Genomic DNA, 24,268 nt, shown 5'->3' with positions numbered 1-24,268 from the left:
TCACAAAGAACTGTTAACGCGGGCTACTCTAATACTTTTATCTTTGATTGGCCATTGCTTAAAGTCTGAATCGTTAAAATCCTTAACTAGGTCATATCTACGTTTACAGACTTTGTTAAATCAATATGAGAAATGGTTGAAAACAATATAGTAATGCAAGGTACCAGGCGCGGATCTAGGAGTTTTTTTTGGGGGGGGGCCCAGAAAATTTGAAAATAAATTAAAAAATAAGAAAAAGAAAAAACAGATATGAACAACCAGTGGCGTAGCCAGGAATTTGGGGGGTTTGACGGCCGGCGGGCGAAGCCCGACGGCGTGTTCGCCAAAGGCGACACCCAGCGGCGGGGGTCTGGGGGTCCTCCCCCAGAAAATTTTGAAAAATTACTTTGAATTTGGTGCATTCTGAGAGCATTTTCAACAAAAATATGGGTATAAATATTCCTGTGAAATAGTGCTGCCCGGTGGCATAGCAAAAGGATAAGATCATGTTTTCTTCGGCATTTTTTCGGTAATAAAGCTAAGTCTCTATGTTTTCATGTTGCTAATTCCTGGCTGAGATGTTTGAATGTGGTTTGGTATTGGCAAAACTCGCTCTTTTAATGCAGTTTCGCTTAAAATTAGGCAAGCTTTGTTTTAGAGACATGGAGACTGAAAGCATCATTCTCAATATCGTGACGTCACACGCGTGCCAAAAGGGGGTTGTAAGTCCGCTGTGGGACTAATATCAGCTGTTTAGAAGCATATCAAACCATTCAACAATTTCTCACAAAATTTCGGGGGGGTCCGGGCCCCTTGGGCCCCCCATAAATACGCGCCTGCAAGGTACCTACAGGATATGAAAATGCTGATGCAGCCACAGTCACGGGAAATAATAAACATGTTGAAATAGGACAGCCTGGCTAGCAAAAGCAGCTCTTGTTTACATTTTACTTTTTGTTTACATCATTTTACTTTACTGACTTTGAAACGTTATAAAGAGCAACTTTTGCAAGTTGAAAACCATCCTGGAACTAAATTATCAAAAGTAACAGGATACAAAAAAAACAAAAACTGTGGCGATGAAGTAGACCCCACAAAGTAGCCTAAACATTATGTAACATAACCACAGAATACATTGATATTGTAGTCCTGTTTACAATATCTGTTATATTAAAACGTTAGTGAGGAAACTTATCTACAAACCTAACCTGCTATTATTGTTTGGTTAAATGCAATTATGATTACAAAAAGCAACACCCACACAACTTACTTTTGAATTATTTATTTCTGTATTTGAATGTTATTCATGAGCTGGATTTAATTTTCGTATTAAAGTAAAATTATATAAAGACTTTATATCTTCAATTTCATGAGAAATGTCTGGTGACAGGTGTAATCAACACACTCACTATCAGTTGTTGTTTTTAGAAGAAAACGTAATGTAATTGTGGTTGTCACTCAGTGAACAGTTAATTGCCATGAATTATTTTAAATGGAGAAAATTTTCAACAACGTTAAACCTACACAATTACAGAAGAGGAGAAAACGAAATAGGTGTTTTACCAAGCACCAGAGCTGAACTATTTGTTTGAGTTTATATAGCGTTGAATCAAAGATTAACTTAGATTAAAATGGTCTCAAATTGGAATCTTTAGCGTCACCATTTGAAACGAATAATAATTAAGATTTCTCGCTCGATGCCAGTGTTGCTACATGATCTGCCGTCTCAATTGATCGTCACTCGACTTTGCAAACCAAAAGAAATAATCAAAGCCCAATGGTTAATAAAAAGTGTACAATTTTTTTTAATTATTCATTGCATTAACACTGCTGAACATATTTGAAAAAACCCAAGCTGTAAAGTTCAGCTTACACATTTAGTTTCGTTATGGGGTTCTTACGTCATTTCCAAGATAAACTAGACTTCACCACTTGGGCAATAGGTATTCGATAGTACATTGTACATGTGGTAATTGTGATATGCTCTTCTGGTGTGAAAAAGTAATAAAGAATTGCAACATATTGTGCGGATATTGTCTTTCTTCGCTTTTCGTCTCATGTTGACGACTTCCTTATGGTGAGTCCCGAGAAGAGAGTGAAGTCAGGCTGATGGCAACCAATAGAGACACATGAGTTGGAGCGTTGACGGGATGTTTCAGGAGGTACTTTTAGATCCGGGTCCGGAATAATTTTAAGATCCCGGAACCTTTTCAAACAATCCGGGAACATGAAGAAACCACAGCGTATTCTTTGAATTAGGTATAATTTTTTCGTAAATGTCTCAATTTGAAGCCCAAGGGTTTTACTGGTATCTGGCCCACTATATATCCTCTCAACGGCCCTTCACATGGGTAATTTGCTCTAAACTTGGAAAATATAATATCACTTCCAACACCCAGCAATACTGTAGCTTACCTTGTACCAAAGCGATATGGACTATTTCTCCCTGAAATAGACAATATTTTGCTTGTTATGTTGGAAATCATTATTAGCAAACCCATTTTGTATTGGCTTCATTGGTCATGCACTCAACAACAAAATCAATACTACATTCAAAAATATTACTTCTTTATTAGTACCGCTGATTGCCTCATCAACCGTAAAATGGAAGCCTAAGCTGCTTCTTTGCCTGATGTCTGTCGGATTATACCTTAAGCTTGCTCCACTGAAAAAGTGCAACTAACTTTCGTTTCATAGAGAACTGTTCTAAGTAAAGTTTTCAAGGTGAAACTTTTTATCTAAATTTAATAATTAACTGTAGTTGATAGACCAATTCAACCTCATTTGATTTACTTATACGTCAAACTATTTGCATTTTGTGTTGAAGTTTATCCGCTCACGATGGTCAAGCTTGTTTTGAAACCATGCAGTCACACCATAAAATACTTCTTTCTCGCAATCTCATTAAATTAAATGGGATAAATAGATTCAATACGGTATGCATTTTATACAACCGTTGCAAAAGAGTATAGACGCTTGAGCTTGAATTTAAACAAAAATTCAATGAGTTTAGGGCCACTTTATAGTTTAGTGAATTTGGAAAATAAAAAAAAGTTGAATGTATTGCTGCACAAATATCTCACCTAAAATTCTTAGTGAAAATTGATATGAAAAGTTAATGTAAAAGAATCCTAATAGTTTTCACACTTTAAGTTTTATTTTTCAAACTTTATATTTTATGTATATAAAATCATTCGAAAATCACCAAATTCAAACACTCAAAAAACCAAAATGACAATATTTGCAAATAAATTGTGAGCTCAAATAAATCGCAACTTGAACTTAAGTAACATTCAGTCGAGCTTGCAGCCCTGGTACATGGTCTGGGAGCATTGCTCTGCTCAGTAATTAGGCCGAACTCACATATGCATTGAAGAATCGATAACGGCAAAATAAAAAAGCAAGGGTTTACTCCTTTAAATTGAAGTTACAATTGCACCAAAGTCATTGTCAGGTTCAGCTTCGAGAAGAATGAATAAAGTTGTTCAGGATAACAAGTCTTCAGAAAGCATTGGAGGTACGAAATATTCTAGAACTAAATTTTATAAAACGTAAAGTACTTTTCTGGCTGTACGCATATAAATTAGTCAACCAACATCTGCGAAATGGAGAAAGGGTAAGGTCTACTGACGTATTACCAAAAGGCTGGAGTTGCCTACTCACTGTAGTAAACTACAAGGAGTATATGTGTTTAGCGGACCATGTAGATTGTAGATGTATTTTTTACACCAACCGGTAGATTTTCAATCATGAAAATAACCTAAATTTTCCTGTCTTTGCTGATGGGATAAGGTTAAAACAGACCAACATTTCATCATCATGCTTGTAAGAACAGAAACAACATCATTAAAAATGTAGCAAAGTCAAAATAATTTGATGATGAAAATCTAGGCTATACACCTAACGTAGACCTACAACAAGTTACAAGTAGCCTAATTTTACTTATGAATAAAAATATGCATGTGCCATGCAGTGGCGTAGCTAGGGGGGGGGGGTGGACCGCCAAGGGCGGCACTTTCAGACTACGATTTTTGATTATAATCTGATAAAATAACGCATTTCATTTTCACATGGTTTTTCTTAAAGGGGCGGCAAAATCTGAATCCGCCCCGGGCGGTACATTCCCTAGCTACGCCACTGGTGCCATTTTATTAAGAAATATTCTACAAATAGTAAAGATATTTTACTTTAAGCAAAAATATATACAGTTTGAAACGACAAAATATCGCTTTTTCTTTTAAGATTTTTCGAACAGTTGCCGTTTGTCGAAAATTAAACTTAACCGAGCATCATCCGTCGGAGGAGTAAAGTTGCAAAAATCTCTAAGCGGGGAAGGAGAACAAAGCTATGACTGCGATTTTGGACAAGCATATGTTAGAGGTTTTTTACCGTGTTCTGTTTGTATGTTTGTAAAATGTTTAAGCTTCGTCATTGGAATATTTTGGTGCTTGTTGGAGAAGGCTGTTGTACGGTACGGATGCCTTGTATGCAGATTAAAACTTTTTTAGATCTTCTTCCGTACTCTAAACTGGAAAACACAACAGAAGAGTTTTTGAAAGAAGTCTTCGACATTTTGTTGAAATACATCTTCAAATCGTATTCTCGAAAATCGAAAATTCTTGACTTTCATCACCCTCACCAGTTTCTTGAAGGCATTGAAGGTTTGTAAAATACCGTTAATTATTTTTTTTTTTGAATTTTAGTATAGCCTTGAGGCAATTCATACAAATTTGTGTAGATTTACAGTGTATAATACTTTGTTTGATGAAACATAAAAGCCATTCATTTTAGTTAAGTTTCCACCCTGGGTTTCACTGTTCAAGTGAGACCATTTTAGCTCATATTCTTCATCTATCTTTGCTTTATATACTGTCAAAGTAACACTAGATGACCGCTGTCACAACTGTCATATTTTGTCATGTTTTAGGTTTTTCTCTTCAACTTACTGGTGAACCAGAATCTTTGGAACAAATTCTTGTGGACTGTCGAGATACATTGAAATACGGAGTCAAAACAGGTTGTTAATGCTGTATTTTTGCCATTTTTTCCGAGTCTGGAATTTGTCTTTTATGTTTAGAGGTATTTTTTTTAAATTTACTACGATTGAACTTAGCCTTTCTAGCAAAAGACAATGCTTTGTTTATAAATAAAAAACAAAAACTTTGCCTCAAAAATTTTCGTTTCGTTTTACTTCAAAACGTTTTTCCTTTTAAGTAAAACAAATTCACTTTCAGATTTGATGCCTGAAACTAATTCTAAAAAAGTCATTTAAACCCCAATAGAACCACGTGTTCGGAGAATGCTAGTAATAAGATAAACTTATAAGTTAGTAAAATCTAAACCAAAACGCAGTCGTAGCAAACAGAACCCAGAAAATTAGCTTTATTCATTGTGTTTTTGCAAGGTCAGATTAATGTAGACCTATAAACATCATCAAAGAACTTATGCCAATAAACTGAGATTGAATTTACGAATAAAACCATAATATTACTGTATTATTCCAACACTTCTGATTATTGCTTTAGGACATCCTCGTTACTTCAATCAGTTAAGCAGTGGTCTTGACATTGTGTCATTGGCTGCCGAATGGATTACTGCTACTGCAAACACAAACATGTAAGTAAAAGGTATGTCGTTGTAGCTAAGCAGAACTTCTGCTGCTGTAAACAGAAGAGCATTTACGAGTTTGTAGCCCATCAAATTTTGTACGTTTGGTAATTTTTCGTGCATAATTAAAAAGATGGTTTTTATTCGTAAGTGACAGTGTCCAAAAAATTTGCTTGTTCAATCGACATTTCGTATAATGGCAGTAATCAGAAAATCGGTTGAAAATCTTGAAAAAAGTTTGTTGTAATAAAGGTTTATGATTTAAAATTTGAATTTTGCTTGTATCAGCTGAAAACTTTAAGTATAGATTGAAAATCTAATCTACAAAAAATACACATTTATTACATAAATAGAAGTCGTAAATTTACTGAGATGAAAGACCGTAAAATGACGTATTTTGTTAATTGAGCTACAACTCTCGAGAGAGCATTAGTAAAGGTTTATATTTTCGCCTAATTAAGAAATGTTTAGAGCCAACAAATCTAACAAGAATAAGCTTTATAATCTATTGGCATGAAATCGATATGGAATAATGAAAAATGCTTCAATTTTAGATCTAAACTAGATTCATTCGCATTTGAACAACTTTTTGTAGCCTATGTAGCGCTAAGCACTTTTTTTTCTGTTATCCAACTAAGTCTAAACTAAACAATTAATGAACTTTGTGTTTCTCACATCTTCGCCCTAACTAATTTCGATTATTGTACGTTCGGTTACTTTCATAGGTTTACTTTTGAGATTGCACCTGTGTTCGTTTTAATGGAGGATGTTGTATTAAAGAAGATGAGAGAAGTTATCAGCTGGATAGATGGAGACGGCATTTTCTCGCCTGGTACGCAATAAGAATTTGTTCGAATTCATAAAATTCTCAATTCGCCTACTAACTCTTTAAATTCAAAGTCAACGTCATTTGTACATTTTGTCATTACGTTTTTGCATTTTTTAATAGCCTCTACTACTTTTTTTTTCGATCATCACAACAAAAAAACAATATAGCCTATCCCAAACATAACATAAGAATAGAAAAAGGTAAAAGCGACAAACCTTGCTATCTTGTTGTATTTCTTGTATAAATCCGTCATTCGATTGGTACAATTAAAGCAAGACTTCGAAAATTAAGTATAACTAAAAAAAATTGCAAAACGATGAATCGAGTTATAATTTTCTAATCCAGTAGTTTTGGAAAAATAAAAAAGTTATTTGATCAGTGGCAATTTAATACCAGTAGGCCACAATTCCTTTTCGTAAAAGTGAGAATTAAGACAAAAATTGAGAAAAACGTTATAATAAACGAACTAAGATCGCCTTGAATAATTGCAGCTAGTGAAAAGGATTACTTTTATTTCAGGTGGGACCATCAATAACTTGTATGCTGCCATGTTAGCTCGTCAGCGCGCTTTTCCACAAACAAAAATAGACGGGATTCGATCTGCTCCTGAATTGGTGATGTTCCAATCCAAGCATGTAAGAATATGGTTGATAACGTTCCAAAAAATCCTGTTCTGCAAGTATATCCATAGCACGATATTCGAATGCGAAGATTTGAATTATGTGGTTTAGTAGTTACTGTAGTTACCACTCACGATTTATTTTGTACTCATCGAAACAACATCCAGTACATTGTGACGACAGATACAATACAACAGACAGGAAGCAATAAAACCATCAAGTCACCTGCATCTTACTATTTTGGTATGGTGTTGTGTCTTTCCGACACACAGCTATGTTCTCTGAAGCGGTGTCGAACCGGCGTCCTTTCAAGCGTCACACAAGCGCTCTCACTACTCGGCCAACGTCGACGATAAAATTGGATTTGAATAGTCATCAAACTAAACACGTTTGACTACAATTTGGTAGAACAAACATAAAAAGAAATATAAGGCTTTAAGTAACCCACTTTATTCAAGATTGTTAGTCTAAGATTGTTAGTCTAAGTACTCCCCTACCGAAGATATTGCCACTTTGTGTGTCTTAATTTTAAACAGATATTCATTTTTTTGTTAAAAGGCTCACTACTCTAACCGGAGACCAGCAGCAATCTTAGGGTTAGGACTTCGAAGCTGCATTGATGTGGAAGTTGATTCCGCGTAAGTAATGTGTATTGGAAAAAAGCGTAAACTCCACATTTTTGAAGTTTGGTTACCTTTTTTATCGCTGGCAACCTGGATCAAATGTTAGTCGATTGTGGGAATTTTTATATTAGGATTGAAACAGCCTTTTTGCAAATTTGGTCTGAGTGCAATCATTGGCGCAGGCCAGATCATCCAGATCGACAAAGTGAAGTTGAGTTGTTGTCAGTGAATTATTCCATCTACTAGGTGCCACTGAATGGCGAGCTGGCTTAACCACATACCCCGAGAGCTTAACCAGCATTACTCGATCTTGCCGTTTCATCGTTTACAAACCCGGACGCTTATCCAACTGAGCTAATGGGTGGATTAAGGCTACGTATTGAGCTCACGCTATGCTCTGTTTGTAGGTAACGTTTTTCAATGCAACTCGATTGCAGGAAAAATATAGGAGTGCTTTATTAACACTAAAAAAAAGACTTCAACTATTTTCTTTGGTGCTTAGAGGAAAGATGGATCCTAAAGATTTTGAGATGAAAATCATTCAAGCCAAAAACGAAGGAAAAGTCCCATTTTACGTCACCGCTACCGCAGGAACCACTGTACTTGGGGCTTTTGATGCAATTCGACAAATTGCAAAGATCTGCCAGAAGTATTGCATCTGGCTTCATGTGGATGTAAGTTGTTAAGAGAGTTTATTTCGGTTCCATTTCCTTTCGAAATAGTGGGCGTGTAACTGTAATTTAGGCTTTAATTAACAAGGTAAAAGAGTAGCCAACTGACCTTACTAGCCTACGTAAAAGTATTTTGCATTTAAATTTTGCAAGTTGACTTATACCATGAAAACTCATCATTCGATAAACTTTGAAGAGCTATTGAGTATAATCAATGTTTAAAGAAGTTTTCTATTTAAACTCTTTGTTGCATTACCCACAAACAATGAAATCAATTTGGGGCTGAACCACTCACGTTCAATGTTTCATCAATCTGTTTAAATCAACGCTAGGCTGCGTGGGGAGGAGGCGTGCTGATGTCACAGAAATATCGTCATTTAATGGACGGGATTGAACTCGCAGATTCAGTGACCTGGAACCCACACAAAATGATGGGAATTGTGTTACAGTGTTCTGCTTTACTTGTAAAGCAGCGGGTAAGTTATAAAACGAAAATTATGTATTGCTTTGCATGCAACACAACATAAAAACTTATCCATGTCGTAGGTAGCATGTTCAACATAAAAACAACAGATTTTGAAACTCCTATACCTATATAAAAAGTGGCAGAAGTACAAGAGGGGAACATTTTGGAATAGCTGCTAACAAGAAGCTAATTTACAAAAATTATACTTCCGCTACAGGGCGCGCTTGAGTCGTGTAACAGTATGAGCGCGGAATACTTGTTTCAATCAGACAAGCACTATGATGTCAGCTACGATACAGGTAAGCTTTGTTGAGGACATTACGTAACAAAACTCCACTTTCTGCCGACACTACATTGCATAAAAATATCGATTCTCATCTCGACAAACTTTTACGTTTTATTACAAGCTTTCCTTAAAAAAAAAGACGTTTTATTGTTTCAAAACGTTTGTCAGATTCCGGTAGGCACTTTAACATGCAGATATCCAATACAACCACTAACTAATCGAAAGCTACGCTGTTCATGACGTCATCAAGATTGCGTTTCTCGGAACAAAGGAAAAACGCAACTTCCCACCACTGCTATTGCTCTTTTTTCTTCTGTAATTACCAAACAAAGTTCAAAGTAATAATCAACCCTCTGGCTGAATGCAGGAATGGCCACAATTGGACGGACAACGTTCATCTGATGGATCGTGGTTGAGTTGGATATCAGTATGTTAAACTGCCTACCTCAGATTCCGAACCGTTGGTTAAAGGAATCTGTGAAAAGTGCAACATTTTAAAAATGATAAGCTAATTTTTATGTGGCGTTTATCAAAAAGAAATTGACATTTGCTTCTTACAATTTGTTTCAAATCTCTATGACACAGGGGACAAAACTATTCAATGCGGGCGCCATGTTGATGCTTTCAAGTTGTGGCTGGCATGGAGAGCAAAAGTAAGTGATATTCCTCAGTTCTATAAATGATAACACTTTAGAGTATTATTTAGAAAATGTTCATTTTGCTGACATTTGATGCCTTTTTATGCCGAGCCTCCTGCACTGCATGCCACAAGACGAATGACATCAGCAAGCCTACCTTTTTTGATTTTTTGAAAATAAGACGTGCTTACTTGCGCTGTTCAAAACAAACATACTTTGAGAATACTTCGTTTTACACAAATTTCTTTGCTTCGAACAGTCTCAAATGCCCAGCTACATTTCATAGTTTAAATTAACGACTTCGTTGTAAGCTATGCCTATTGCCGAATGAATAGATCGCAGACATCTTCATCCTCGGACTGAAACAACTTCTTTGAAAGCTTATTCCTGGCAGTTTTGTATACTTGTAGAGGATTTAAACCACTGACGCAGCTGCTGCCGGTTACTCAACTTGACAAAGTGAAGTTTCCGTTTGTTGAAGATTCTGTGAATTATTTCATCCACTAGGTGCCGCTAAATTCAAACCTGAGAACGAGAAAACTCGATCCAGTTTGCTAATTTAATAGGTTAACTTTAAAAGGAGAATACTCTACATAGGCTATTAGAAATCCATGCGCAGAAACAATAGCCTAATTCACCAGACTAATGTTAGGTTAACAATACGAATCAGTGCAAAAAATTATATTGGTGAAAAGAGCTCAATAATTCAGAAAAACTTGCATTTTGTTGAGCTCAAAATGAAAATCGATAAAAACAAAAAACTCATAATTGATCTCAAATACAAATCGATCTCGTTTGCAGCCCTTATTGGTGTGGCTACTACGTAGCTGATAACTTAATTAAACATTATTGTGTTTAGGGAGATTCTGGATTTGAGAAGCATGTCAATCAATGCATGGCTTTATCCAGGTAACTTATGCATGGGATTATATTTGGGTATAGCCTACAACACTCAACAGGCCTCTAAGCTTCTGGCGACCGCATCGCGGCCATGGAGGCGGAAAAGTGGTTAAATGGCCTCTGGAACTAACACGTCGGTAGGCCATGTTTGGTCGCCGACTTCCATATTTCTCCCCTCTGTTGGTAGGCTTATTTGAAACTTTTTTTCTCCACTTGCGTTCTCACGAGAAACTTTTTTTGTATACTTGCATTCATAGCCTTTTTTCACAAACTAGGCAGTCTCTCACACGCCGACAAGAAATATTGCTGATAATTTTCACAAAAAGTCTGAGCATCGACCTGTAAAAACTCGAAGACTAGGCCATAGTTATACGTTTCAGAGCCTTCTTTGCGTTGTTCTTACTTGAGTGAAAGTAAAAACACGATATCAATTTTATTAATGTGAACTTAGTAGGCTATGTAGACTTAGTAGGCTATAAACAATCTACAGCACTTATTAAATTCTGTTGTCAATAACAGTAAAGCAATGGGTTTAGAGTTAAATTCAAGAAAAACAGAATGCATGACGGTATCAAAAAAGAAAACTTATCCAAATTGCAACCTAACACTCAATGGTGTTACAGTGAAACAAGTTGATAAATTTAAATATCTTGGATACATTATAACTTCCGATGGCAAAAGTGACACTGAAATTAAAAAGAGAATCGCCATAGCAAAGGATACTTTCAGTAAAATGAGCACAGTCTTCAGGAATCGCAACATGACAATAAACACTAAAATTAAAGTTTTATAAGCATATGTAGAATCAATTCTAACCTACGGATGTGAATGCTGGGCAAAAAGTAAAGATATGAAGAAAAGACTAGAGGCTGCTGAGATGTGGTTTCTCAGAAGGATGTTGAGGATATCTTGGACTGAAAAGAAGAGCAATGACGAAGTTATGAAATTGGCAAATGCAGAAAGGAGATTAATAACAACAGTTAGAAGGCGTCAGACGCAATTTGTAGGTCATATTCACAGACATGGCGATTTGGAAAAATTAGCTCTATTGGAGATAATACAGGGAAAAAGAAGCAGAGGTCGACAAAGATTAACTTATTTAAACAGCTTGAATCAATGGGCCACAAACACAACAGTTAAAACGAACGATTTTATACGAATGGCAAATGACAGAGAAGTTTGGAAGACCATGATCGCCAACGTCTGTATCAGATCAGGCACATAATCATCATCAGTAGGCTATGATGAGAACCTCATCTTCTCATCCCCCGATGCTTGGATCAAGTATGGGACTCACTTTTTTTTTACAATGGGGTTGTGCAATGAATGGCTTTATTTATGTTATGTAGGCTATTTCATTTAAATTGAGGTTAGGCTAATGTTTTGCAACCCTCCCAATTAACTTGCACAAAACAGTTAATCAAATCAATCAACTTTTTAACTAAATTGGCACAAGGTCAAAATATTTTAACAAGTGTAGTTCTTCTTCTTTGTATGCTCCTGCTCCTTCGATCAAGTTTGCATTATTTCATTTCAGATACTTGGTTGAAAAAATCAAAACCACCATTGGATTTCAGTTGGTTTTGGAAGAGGTTTGAGATATTGATTTATTTTCAGTGGAGGCGCACCTTCGTTTTTTGAAAGTCTTCCGATATGTCATCTCAACTTTTATAGTCCAAGAAACCTCTTATTTTACACCAATAAACTAAATCTCCATTCCAGATATCCTGATGCGCTAAGTGGCTAACATATAGGCCTAAAAGAATTGTAATTAAATAATATTTACGTCACATGTTTCAGATAGCAGATTTGAGCTGTGTAGTGTGTAGCGTAGCCTACGCATTTGACGTCTTATAGCCTACATTCGGTGTGACTTTGTTTTTCCTTGCAGCCGCAGTACACCAATGTGTGTTTCTGGTACATTCCACCATCTCTAAGAGAAACTAACGATGCTGTGTTGTACAAAAACAAACTCAGCAAGGTAAAAACTTTATGATTACTGTATATTTAGGCTGAAAGTTAGCCTATGCTCAAGTCGATGCCACCTTTTATAACCTACCTTCGAATTCTAAAAAATAAACTTAGCTGCAGCAGTAGCCTATAACTATCCGGATCAAGAACCGACGAGAGCTTTAAAAGCATCGTATGAAGGCAGTTTTTTTTCTTTTTTTCTCACATAACGGTTTGGCACCTCTAAGGGCTTCATGTGACGGTAGTAGGGATTACGGTATAGGCACTTTGACATAGAACAGTTTTCCTTGCGAATCAGCTGATTTCAGTCATGCGACTCAGCACGTGATATTCTGACCGATCTACTCGAAAGATTTTTGATACAAAGAAAATTAAGCGAGAGAGAAGAGAGAGAGAGAAGTTCATTTATTTGCATCAACAGCACATGTGGAAAAAACAATACAAGATTACAATCTGAACTAGGTTGTTTTAATGTTTGCTGACGATGATGGGAGTGGCAGAAGGACCGAACTGGTCATCAAGTCTGCCACACCCGTGTGGTGTCATAGCTTATTTGACATGGAACGGTGTCGGAGTTGAACGCAAATATATATTGTATACATTACAAAATGAAAAACAATACACACACGAAATTTAACAGTACAATATAAAACAGGAATACAAGAAGCGATGCAGAAATACAAAATGGCATAGGCTATACATAGCCTACAACACAGCATAGGCTACTGGTAAGGAAAAAGCGAATATACAGTAATTAGCGAGATACGGTGAGAATAAGTAAAAACAGTTTGGTGGCACTATATCAGTTACTTAATTTATACCCAGACATTAAGTGCAGTTTTAATTTTTTAGAAAACATACTAATTGTTTGAATTTTTCTTAGCTGTTCCGGTAATTTGTTCCAAGTGTTTGTTCCAAGAAATTTAATTGAGCGTTGACCAAGCTTTGTATGCATTCTTGGTTTAAAAAGTATATCTTTCTTAGCACCTCTGGTATTATAGTTATGAGTTTCATTACAAGGACGAAAGTACTCAGAAAAAATTGCTGGTAGATGTCCTTTATTGCTTTTATAAACAAACTTACATACTTCTATTAAAAACATGTCTTCGACTTGTAGCAAGTTGCTTTTATTGAACAGAGATTTGGTGGGAATTCTGTCCTTAATCTTGGTGAAGTTTAAACAGCGAATTATGCGATTGTGTACCAGATTTAAAGGATACAGCTCCGTTTTAGAAGCACGACCCCAACAGATGATACCATACATTAGGTGGGAGTGAACTAGAGCACAGTAAACTGCTTTTAATGTCTGGGTTAGGGAATGCATCGCCACAAGCAGCGTGGCCTAAGGGTTAAGGTTAGGGCAAGGGAATAATCATTTCGATTGCGTTGGTTCGATTCCCACCCTCTGCTAACGTTCTTTTTTCTTCTGCAACTGAAGTGAGTGCAAGAAGAATTTTAATGATTGTAATCAATTGAGTTTATAAGGAAAATTGTCCTACCTTTCTTAACCAATGCGCTGCGGCGCAATGGTGGTAGCTGCCTAGCTGGTTCGCACGGAAAACTGTCCTTCGTCAAAGCGCCTACCTCATGTGACATTTGAACTTTATATCATGGAGTTGAGAACTTGCTAAAACTAGCTATTTGTGCTTACTGCTTTGTATATCATTTCGTTCCAAAACACGTTTTACCGTAGGCTGTTTCTTTTGTAGCTTCTACCAAGTTGTAGCCTATGCCACTGCTAATTTGCACACGTGCTGTTTTGATGGTCAAAAATAAGCAAAGCAGTTTAAAGTTCTTTACAAATTTAGCACTGGTTTAACTGTAATATTTTCTGAAAGGTGGCACCAAAGATTAAAGCGCACATGATGGAGAATGGGGCGCTTATGATCGGGTACCAACCTCTAGACGGCGCTGTCAACTTCTTTCGCAACGTGATCAGCAACCCAGCAGTTCGAAAGGATGACGTTGATTTTCTGATAAACGAAATTGATCGGCTTGGAAAGAATTTAGAACTTTAAAGTGATTGAGAAATCATCAAATTACAAAAACACTTCTAGGTGTTGTCAATGTACTCTTGCAATCTAGATTTGGCGGAGCAGCATCTTAGACAACTACTTTATCTGGCCCAGATCGGTACTCGACCTAGTAAAGATCTGGACCAGATAAAGTGGTTGTTGCATCACTTGATTGTACAGACAATGTAGCCCACTTCGGTTGCCAGGTAGGCCTATTGCTTGTAAAGTAATTTAGGGTAGGCTCAGGCCCGGATTAAGGTCAAATGGGGCCCCTGTGCTAATGAATTTTATGGGGGCCCTTACCAGCTTACGTGGAGCGTAATGGAAGTAAGCTGGTTTCGCTTGCAGAGGAAACCGAGCCTTGCTTAGGTAAGTTAGATAACTTTGAAATAGCACGTGATCGATGATTAAAAAAGCATGTGCAAATTAAGTCAACAATGTTAACGTTATAATGAATGCAAAATCGCACACATTAAATCAACGAAACCGTGCAAGGGAAAACATTGTAGCAAGGGATCACTGTTAGTACTGCACACTACACTGAAAATCGCAATAAAAGGTTATTCTGAATTTCTATTCTAAACTGCTCTTTCATTCACTACTAACTACGTAAATAGGCTAGGATTTAGAAAACTAACATGAAATTCAGTCGAACGACTTTTTTTCTGGCTATTGATAAATGTGTTACTCTTTTTAGACAGAGGGGCCCCACTTTTCTTAATTTTTTTTCTTGAAAATTTTTTTTAGGAAAAATTTGTTATTTTATTTATTTAATTTTTAGGAAACGTGGGGCCCTCTGTCTGCGGGGCCCCTGTGCTTTAGCACACCCTAGCACAATGGTTAATCCAGGCCTGGGTAGGCTACGGTATTGCTTATGTAAACGCTAGGGAATCAGAGCTGCGGAAATTACTCGTCTCCTTTTTTCAAGGTTCTAGCGCCATTATATTCTAAAAATGTATAAAAAAAAAAGAGGAATTGCGTGTAGCATAGTAGGCTACAGCGTCTTGCCGGCCGCTACCAATTTTACATTGTTAATGAAATCGGAGTTAATTTTTGTAAAACTTGCACCTCTGGAGCTGCTTTCTTATACAGTATTGGTAAATAGCCTACTGTACACAAAAGTATTTTATGGTTATGTAGGTTACTGGTGATAAAGTATGCAGGCCTGTCCTAACTATGAAACGATTCATTCAGCATTATAATACTACGCTTGTATAGAGTGACGTATCATTTGATCATGTGGGTTAGCCTAGCTTGTTGTAAAATTCATTGTTATTGAAATGACAATTAACCCATTAAGAGTCAATTTAAGGGTTAAATTAAAGTGTCTACTGTGCAGTGTGTGGCTACCGTACCGTATATTAATTAAATACTAAGCTTAATATAGTCTTATTGATTTGCTTCCTTAATTAAATTTTGCTTATATTTCTGATCATCTCAGCGAAAACAATACGTTTCATCGCATAGCAGGGATTCAGTAAAAGGTAGAAGCGACAAAAAGCGAAACAATAGACATGCCCGAATTAAGATACCCATGGCCACCTAAAGATACGGCCTGATTTGTCACATTTTGCAGAAATTTCCAGGTTTTTCTAACTTTGAGCAAACGTTTAAATAAATTTTTCTAAAAATTATATTCTTACGCTTTCTTTATTCTTTTCCCCAGATGACACAATAGGTTTTAACATTCTCACATGTTGAAAAGCAAAGAAAATTTGATTTCGAAGATTTTAGTCAGACTGTTAATTTTCAATAACAGTCTGATTTTGCGTTTTTCAACTTACTTTTTCTCATTTACTACTGCTTCCCCAAGGCAACAAAAAAGTTTTATGTGATTAGGAAACCACAAAAAGTAAAAACATCTCAAAAAATGTCAGTCAAGCACTAGCAGTAGCTGTAATCAAAATCTGCAAAATGTGACAAATCAGGCCGCATTTCCAGGTGGCCATGAGATACCGTACTAAGAAGGTTTAGCACGAGTACAGTTCACCTTACCATTGAATTGTTATGATATAATCTGGACATGTTGGTTGTAGACGTCGTAAGATATTTAGAACGTGATCAGCTATATTCTCAACAGGACTATCGTATCCAGGCCCGGATTTACGGGGGGGGGCAGAGGGTGCAGGGGGCCCCCTGACGTGGAAAAATTGTGATTTTTTTTCTTTTAGCCTTTGAAGTTTCTACAAAATGCTGTGCAGTGCAGGATTAATGCTACTGTAGACGCCGAAAGCGCGAAAAAAATTTTTGCACGGGGGCCCCCCGATGTAAAAGTGCTCCGGCCCCCCCATCAGCTAAATCCGGCCCTGATCGTATCAACTGATTTCTTTGCAATTCAAACCACAAAAGATTGTAGGTTTATCACATATCAGTTCCCAGACTGCAAGATCTGTAATTTCTACATTTTTTCAACGTCTGTCAGTTAAGTCGTTGGATAAATACCCGGATTGCAAACGAAGAAAGGTCAAGATAAAAAATGATCCTCAGAAAAAGGCCTTTTTTATTCCGGAGAAAAAAGACTCCAACAAACAAGTAAAATATTCCGTTTTTATAGAAATGGCCTATTCTTTTTTTAACAAAACGTTGAAATTTTTGATACTGTATTTACAAAATGATAAATACGGCTGGTTGCGAGCCAGAATGTAGACAAACTGGTCAGAAGAGCCGTCAATTGGGAGCACACTACCCCTTCAGTTGAACTGCCATTGCTTAAGTCGGATCATGGCTTGAAACGTTTTATTGCATAAAATTCTTAAACCAAGAACCTTTTAAAGTAAAGAAAAACACTCCACGTTAATCAATAAATCTGTTAATTCAGAGTGATCCAAACCCTGACACGCAGCCCGCGTGAAGCTTTTGTGCGCCGGCGAACACTCTCGACATGCCGAATTTTCCAGTGCACAAACACAACTACGTGTTACAATACACAAATGCGTTGCATCAGCCACACACACAGCCCACAACCCTAAATAAGTCACATCATCAAAGTGCAGATCAACAGGTAGCCTAACTAGGCTTATTATGGGGCAATAACATCTGTTACGGTTTGTCACAACACAAACTTGCATTAATTTTTACTCTTTGTTAGTTTGTTGCAAGCACAGACTCTCGAATTCAGTTGTAAGTTAGTTACTAACATAGCTTTTTAGTCAAGTGAAGTAATATATTGATGAAATGAGTGTCAAAAGCAAAGTGTCGGAGAGTTTTCTACTTACTTGGGAGAAAAGTTATTTTTTGCCTATGACAAACCACAGTGTCTGGTGTGCTCGCAAGTACAATCATATCTTTCGAAGGAGTTTAATTTAAAAGACTTTGCACTGAAGATGGGCACCATGTTCGATAGGACATGGCCTACATTTGCGAAAGTATTTTCTCAATCATGAAGCGAATGAAGTGACACACGGAACAGAATGGCTGATGAAACCCTGGATGCCTGCTTACGTCTTTCGATAACCGAATTTAAAGCAGATATAGTCACAAGAACCAAACAACAAATCGTTTTAGTTTCTTGATGTCATATGTATTGTATTTTCTTTATTAGCTGAAAATTACTTATTTGAGTGGCAAACAAGCTGAAAATCATTGTGGCCCGTAAAGTTTTCCTCAAAACGTAATGCGGCCATTCATGCTCGCAGTCTTGGACCACTCAGGGTTAATTGCATGGAATGAATCTAAAATTTCTATTCACGTGTAAATTTATATCATGCTATTGCATACATAAAAAGCGTACAACATGCAGTGCAAACTGTCGTCACTTTAATTGTTTAAAAACAACATACGAATAGAGAACCCACAATGGAAAAGAAGAGGATAGTGTGCAATTAGGGTGGAGTGAATTTCACTTAATGTTTTGGATTTTGATTTAAGGTGTTGTAATGTTGTCTCTGGGCCTAAAAAACAACCCCAAACATAATTTTGGTTCTCTTACCCCTAAATTGACCCTCCTACCTGAGGTCAAAGGTCACGTGAGGTCAAAATTGCTCTATCTCCACTTCTACTCCAGCTAGAAATCTGTTTAATGGCTTAAAAGATTCAGAAGACCCATATTTCTATCTGTTCTAAGAGAACTTTTTCTTCTATTGCTAGTAGAATTTGACTAAACAGCCAAAATGTAGTTTTTGTGGTATTTTTGCATATACAACATTATAGTTAACAAACTTCAACAGCCAAAATAGTAAATTTCAGCAATTGGTTGGATTGTTGTTTGAGAATAAGTGTATTGAACATCGAAATATTCTTATCTGTAGCATTGATGAGGAACTGAAGTTTGAACTAAATATGAAATTAATGTTTTGATGCATTTAAGATGACATTTCAATGGTTGAAAGGCATGAAATTATTGAGAGAGAGATACAGCTTTTGCCAACAAGTCACACTACGTACAATAATAATTGTTACACAAACAATCAAAATTTAAATTGAGCATGAACTAACCAGCAACAACGGGAAGGATGCGAAGGGACCACCGACAGGTCTTCAAGTCAAGCAGCACCTAATGAAAATCCCATTGCTTGAAAATGAAAATCCAATTGCGCTTTTAAACATTCAAAAAATGTCACAAAACATTTTGCCTCCCTCATATTTAGGTCCCGGCTATGCCCCTGATAACTATAGGCTAATGAAAAAAAAAAGTGGCTTTTATGCAATCGTATTCAGCAGTAAAATTGCTTTTTGGTGTTGAAAGAGGGCATCAACTTCCGTGATTAGATCTTTTTCCGGATCACACCATCCCATCTTTCGAAACTAGCCACATGCATGGAAGCGTTTGTTACGAGCTTCACATGACGCTCTACAGCTTGATTGTGGCATGGGTGATCAAGTTCAAGCTTGTTTGTTTTGAAATTTTGTATTGCATCATCATTTATGACTTTGGTTGTGGGTAGTTCTATGACATGAATTTCATTAAAATTTACCATGTTGTGGTAGAACTCGGCGTTGATATTGATCTCCGGTGTGATAAATTTTCGAACAGTTACTGTGCTCTCTGCAATAGATTCCGCCTTTGCACTTTCATCATCTGGGGTCATTTCAACACCATTGCTTATGCGTAGCGATAGCACAAATATTGACAGCTTGCGATCGAATTGTATCATCATCGTCAGCCATCATCGAACGAAAAATGTTTTCGGGGTGAGCTGAGAAGCCTCGCATCGCAAGACATTGCATCAAAAACTACGTATCAAAGTTTTTGATGCAATGTCTCTTGCTTGCTTCTAGGGAAATTGGTTGATTCGTTTGAGCATGTGACAGCTACTTTATTTATTTTAGAGTTTAGCTTGACATCAAACCAACTTAGGAAGTAGAGTTTTAAACAAAATTCTACCAGAATTCTCAAATTTTTGCTCGGCTTTATTTGGGAAGCGTAGCATCTTAAAATGCGACATGCAAGTGTCAACCATCTTGCATGTAACAAGCCACCTATTTCAAACCGTGCTAAGCCATTCTCAAGTTTTCCAGATATGACAGCCAAACAAATTTGGTATGCATAAAATTGATCGGAACTCAAACTTTTCATAACTTCTTTTGGCAATTGAGGAAATTCAAAAGAAGACAATGGCTTAAACTTAAACACATGCCAATGAGACATTAAACCATTTAGCTCTTTGCCAATTGGGCCTGAAAACGAGTCGGAGTTTAAAGAGACTCCATCCAAGTGCTTAAAGACATGCCTGAGAGCCTGAGAGGTAGTTCGTTGGTATACAGGAAACAGATTGCGAAGGTCTTTGCAGCAACTCTTCCAATGTGGCAATGCTGCAATAGTGTTTACCTGTCATAATTGTTGTTCCATCTAAGCCTATAATTGACAAATTGTTTTGCAGGTCGGTATTTTCCAGTGCTTTGCGAATGGCTTTGTGATGCTCAAATAACAATCCAACCAATTGCTGAAATTTACTATTTTAGCTGTTGAAGTTCGTTGACTATAATGTTGCCTATAAGCAAAAATACCACAAAAACTATATTTTTGCTGTTTAGTCAAATTCTACTAGCAATAGAAGAAAAAGTTCTCTTAGAACAGATAGAAATATGGGTCTTCTGAATCTTTTAAGCCATTAAACAGATTTCTAGCACCAGTAGAAGTGGAGATAGAGCAATTTTGACCTCACGTGACCTTTGACCTCAGGTAGGAGGGTCAATTTAGGGGTAGGAAAACCAAAATTATGTTTGGGGTTGTTTTTTAGGCCCAAAGACAACATTACAACACCTTAAATCAAAATCCAAAACATTAAGTGAAATTCACTCCACCCTAGTGTGCATGTCTTATAATTATAATCAACTGTTGTTATATCACCTAGCGAATCCTAATCGCCTTAAGATATTATTACAGGACATTGCAGAGGAGAGCTTACTTTATGTACCAAATCTATTCTACTAATCTGTATTTTCTGTTGTTTTAATTGCTTGTTAGTGAGGTAAGTTTGCGATTACTGAGTTGGTTTGCAAAACACCACAGAATTAGATAAATAGTGTTCATAAAAAGCTTGGGAAACTGCTAAGTCAATGTGCCAAGCTTTTTATGCATTTTAAGTACTTAAAATGTTCATATTTTGTAGGATCTTGAGGACTGCAGGTCCAGTTTTGTTTGCATCAACAAAGTACGAAATTGCCCAGTTTTGGATATATAGTAAACGTTTCTTGAAGGTTCACACTTAACATTGTGAAGATCTACATAGCCTGAGGTTTTAGAATAGGACTAGCACCAGCTTAAAATATTAAGATATTGTTTTCAAAACGTACAGTACGATGTTGTCTACTTTGTGCAGTGAAGTGGCTCATTAAACCAAAGTTTAAACCTCTAGATCTCAAACTTTTGAAGTGAAGTAGAACCGTACTGGAGAGCTGGGCCCAGTAAGAGAAACTCAAAACATAAAAGCCTCTTTCTTTTTTATTACACTAAACAAAAATAGGAAGTTATCGGAAATTGAAATAATTTCACTAAAATAAAAAGCAAAACATCAAGTTTTCCAAAATTGTTCTACTATAATCATGAACCCAGCAGCAGCAGCAACACAGTTATGGAGAGTTTTTCTATATCTGTCATCCTTCCGAACAAGCACTACTGGGGATGCATTGGTAAGATTTTGAACATTAAGTTCCGATAGTTCTCTGCTGTTGACTGTCACTTGGTACTTACAACATGGATCAAATTGCCATGATATGCCATATAATGCAGCACAGCCAATGCTTAAAGCTGCAGTCGGAATGCCAACATAAATTAATGGAGAAGGATTACCCTCTGGAAGAAGATGAGGAAGAAAAATTGATCCCAGGCCAGATAAAACTGAAGCTTTGTGTAAACAATTTCCAACACGGATCCATCGACTGGTTTCTTCCCCTAAAAAGCAGGTATACGTTCAAATTTTCAATTGAAAGCATTGTACCAATTAATTGATTTGAACAGACTTAGATATTAAAACAGATCATACAAGAATACGGTTAGTAAAAAAACAACAACATTTTAAACACCATTATCTCCAATTTGGGTAGAACTTGACAAAAGTGATGCTTCCAGGTAAAAACTACCAATTGTACAAAATCTAACCTTAATCAGATCATTATTATGTAATTGTCATGTAAGATGAGAAAGCACCACTGTGCTTGCAACACCATTATTATTATTGCTCTATGAAATCTGGCACTTCGAATTTTTTGCAAAATTATTGAAATTAAAAGTTAAAAATCTAATTATAAACTTGAAAAACATTTTTGTGATGAAAATCTTCCAATTTTTCTGTTTCTGTGATTCCTTTTATAACTTGACCCTGTTTAGAGGCAATGTCCTTTTTGAAATATATTTTGACCTTGAAATAGAACTCGTGAAACAGGTCAAATGAGACATTTAAAATGTAAATTATCGACTAAAATTTTGTAAACTGCTGCTCCACTTGAGGTTAAGGTTTAGTCAAATCAAAGATGATCGTGTTTAATTGGGTGGCAGATGCTCCATGCCTGAGATCTTTCAATCCTTCGTAAATTATTGCCATTTTCCGATTGTGCAGACTGCAGATGAACTGATCACCGCGGTTCCAAATCTTATTTTATTCAAAATTGATAAGGGACGAAATTTCTCTTGAGCTTGAACTCCGCAACTTGATAAAAAGTTACTTGGGAGGTACTTTACCAAAGAAATGATTGACAAAATTTTTTAATCTGACACTTTAACAACAACTATTTAGATATTTAGACAAGCATTATAAACATGGTTGCAATGATTTATATTTTCAACCAAAACACTACTGGTTAGGTTTGTATGATACTTTGGTGGCTTGTTTCGTTTTCAAATCTGATTTCAATAGATTTGCAATCATGATAGCGTAAACACCATGGGAGCATGTTTTCCTTACCTAGTTTTGTAGGCTCAATAACAATATAATCAGATTTTGCTTCAAGTGCGCACTCAAGTTCGTATTCAAATCTTTCTTGCGAGTTTACACCATCATATACTTCTCGAATCACTGATGTAGTTCTTGGAATTAATTTGCCCTCACTACTTGAATCAGTCATGCTATTATTTTTCAACAATAATCCATTAATCAACACATTCATAACGACACAATGAAAAATTGCTTGCTTAATTTCTGAATTGTAAAAATAAAATTGTTTTAGCATGTACGATACTTTAAATGTCATACAAAAAAAAGGAGCTGGAATATAAGTCTCTGATCTGGTTAAAGATACTTTAATGTCATACATTGGAATTGACCAAAAATATAGGATAAAACTACTTTACCTTTGCTTTACTGTTTATACACTTCACCCTATTAGTCTTGGTCAATTCCAATCTTTGACGTAATTTAATTGAAAGATATTTTCATACTCTTAAACATGTAATTATTTGGTGGTATTGCTGTGAAAATTAACATTACAATAGCACATTTTGTGATTGCTATTTTAATTCCAAAATGCGTCTGAACACGACTGTCATTCTGGCGTAATAATTCTGGGCAATTCAGCCAATAAAACGATCTGTAAAACAAATGCACAGTAAATAATAACGCTAACAGTGCCAACAACATGTAGACCCTGATAAAAACACGTCATTTCTAAAAATGTAATTTGAAAATAAGTCACTTCGTTAGCGCTAAAAATTATACTTACACAAGTTTTAATAACAATATTGATAAATATATTGTTGTTTTTTTCTGTTAAATTATTTTCAATTGCAAAATATTTACAAATTTGTGAAGTGAATACAAGTACCTCAATGGTTGCAAATACTTACATTTGGTGGCAGGTGCCGCGGCAGGTGCCACTGCCACAAATTTGTCACAACCCCTGTTGCAAAAGAGAGCTCAATACTAAGCAGGTGAAACAAACTGCTAAGGTTACCTTAACGCTAGTCATTTCAGTTAATACGGTATAGGTTAGATTATGTATGGTACCTTTCTAGTAAAAAGTTGGAGAGCGCTCATGGACAAGCTACTCTTTTCTTGGTTTCTAGTGTACCGTACAATTTTTTCTTGTTGAGCCCTCAGCTATACCAAGCACTGCTTTAATTTCATAATTGCGGAAATATGATTTTTTACATACAATACGGTAGGTACGAAATTAATGTTTATCTTCATGTCAGAGTACCCTACTGAAACCCTATTGACAAAAGCACAAAAACTTATAGCCTACAGCTAAATAGACGAAAACCTAGCTAAGTCATGATACGCTCAAAAA

The 24,268-nt window shown here is 36.2% G+C and overlaps 2 protein-coding genes across 2 annotated transcripts; one reads left to right on the top strand and one right to left on the bottom strand.

Annotated features, from left to right (window-relative positions):
- Positions 1–3,450: 3,450 nt before the first annotated feature.
- On the top strand, positions 3,451–14,608 carry LOC145787924 (glutamate decarboxylase 1-like). Its single transcript, XM_082599762.1, has 16 exons — positions 3,451–3,496; positions 4,222–4,359; positions 4,488–4,640; positions 4,907–4,996; positions 5,505–5,595; positions 6,312–6,418; positions 6,935–7,050; positions 7,594–7,673; positions 8,161–8,332; positions 8,662–8,805; positions 9,013–9,094; positions 9,667–9,734; positions 10,579–10,628; positions 12,157–12,211; positions 12,511–12,600; positions 14,429–14,608. The coding sequence occupies exons 1-16, from the start codon at positions 3,451–3,453 to the stop codon at positions 14,606–14,608; spliced, it is 1,662 nt and encodes a 553-aa protein (XP_082455888.1).
- Positions 14,609–21,470: 6,862 nt separating this feature from the next.
- On the bottom strand, positions 21,471–23,177 carry LOC145787708 (transmembrane protein 11, mitochondrial-like). Its single transcript, XM_082599508.1, has 2 exons — positions 22,948–23,177; positions 21,471–21,938 (listed from the first exon to the last, which is right to left on the bottom strand). Exons 1-2 carry the CDS (start codon positions 23,147–23,149, stop codon positions 21,559–21,561), a joined length of 582 nt encoding a protein of 193 aa, XP_082455634.1. The 5' UTR covers positions 23,150–23,177; the 3' UTR covers positions 21,471–21,558.
- Positions 23,178–24,268: the final 1,091 nt, after the last annotated feature.

This window comes from Aplidium turbinatum, chromosome 18 (assembly GCF_918807975.1).
Source record: "Aplidium turbinatum chromosome 18, kaAplTurb1.1, whole genome shotgun sequence".
NCBI classification, from domain to species: Eukaryota; Metazoa; Chordata; class Ascidiacea; order Aplousobranchia; family Polyclinidae; genus Aplidium; species Aplidium turbinatum.
Note: the sequence above shows the minus strand (reverse complement) of the source record. Positions and strands in the feature narration are given on the sequence as shown.

What these genes read in the sequence shown, in the direction of transcription:
- LOC145787924 (XM_082599762.1), top strand. Translation starts at nt 3,451, where the DNA reads ATGAATAAAGTTGTTCAGGATAACAAGTCTTCAGAAAGCATTGGAG. An exon ending in GTTTCTTGAAGGCATTGAAG is followed by an intron (nt 4,641 to 4,906) that starts GTTTGTAAAATA and finishes GTCATGTTTTAG; the next exon opens with GTTTTTCTCTTCAACTTACT. An exon ending in GAAATACGGAGTCAAAACAG is followed by an intron (nt 4,997 to 5,504) that starts GTTGTTAATGCT and finishes TTATTGCTTTAG; the next exon opens with GACATCCTCGTTACTTCAAT.
- LOC145787708 (XM_082599508.1), bottom strand. Translation starts at nt 23,149, where the DNA reads ATGAATGTGTTGATTAATGGATTATTGTTGAAAAATAATAGCATGACT. An exon ending in TATTGAGCCTACAAAACTAG is followed by an intron (nt 21,939 to 22,947) that starts GTAAGGAAAACA and finishes CCTGCTTTTTAG; the next exon opens with GGGAAGAAACCAGTCGATGG.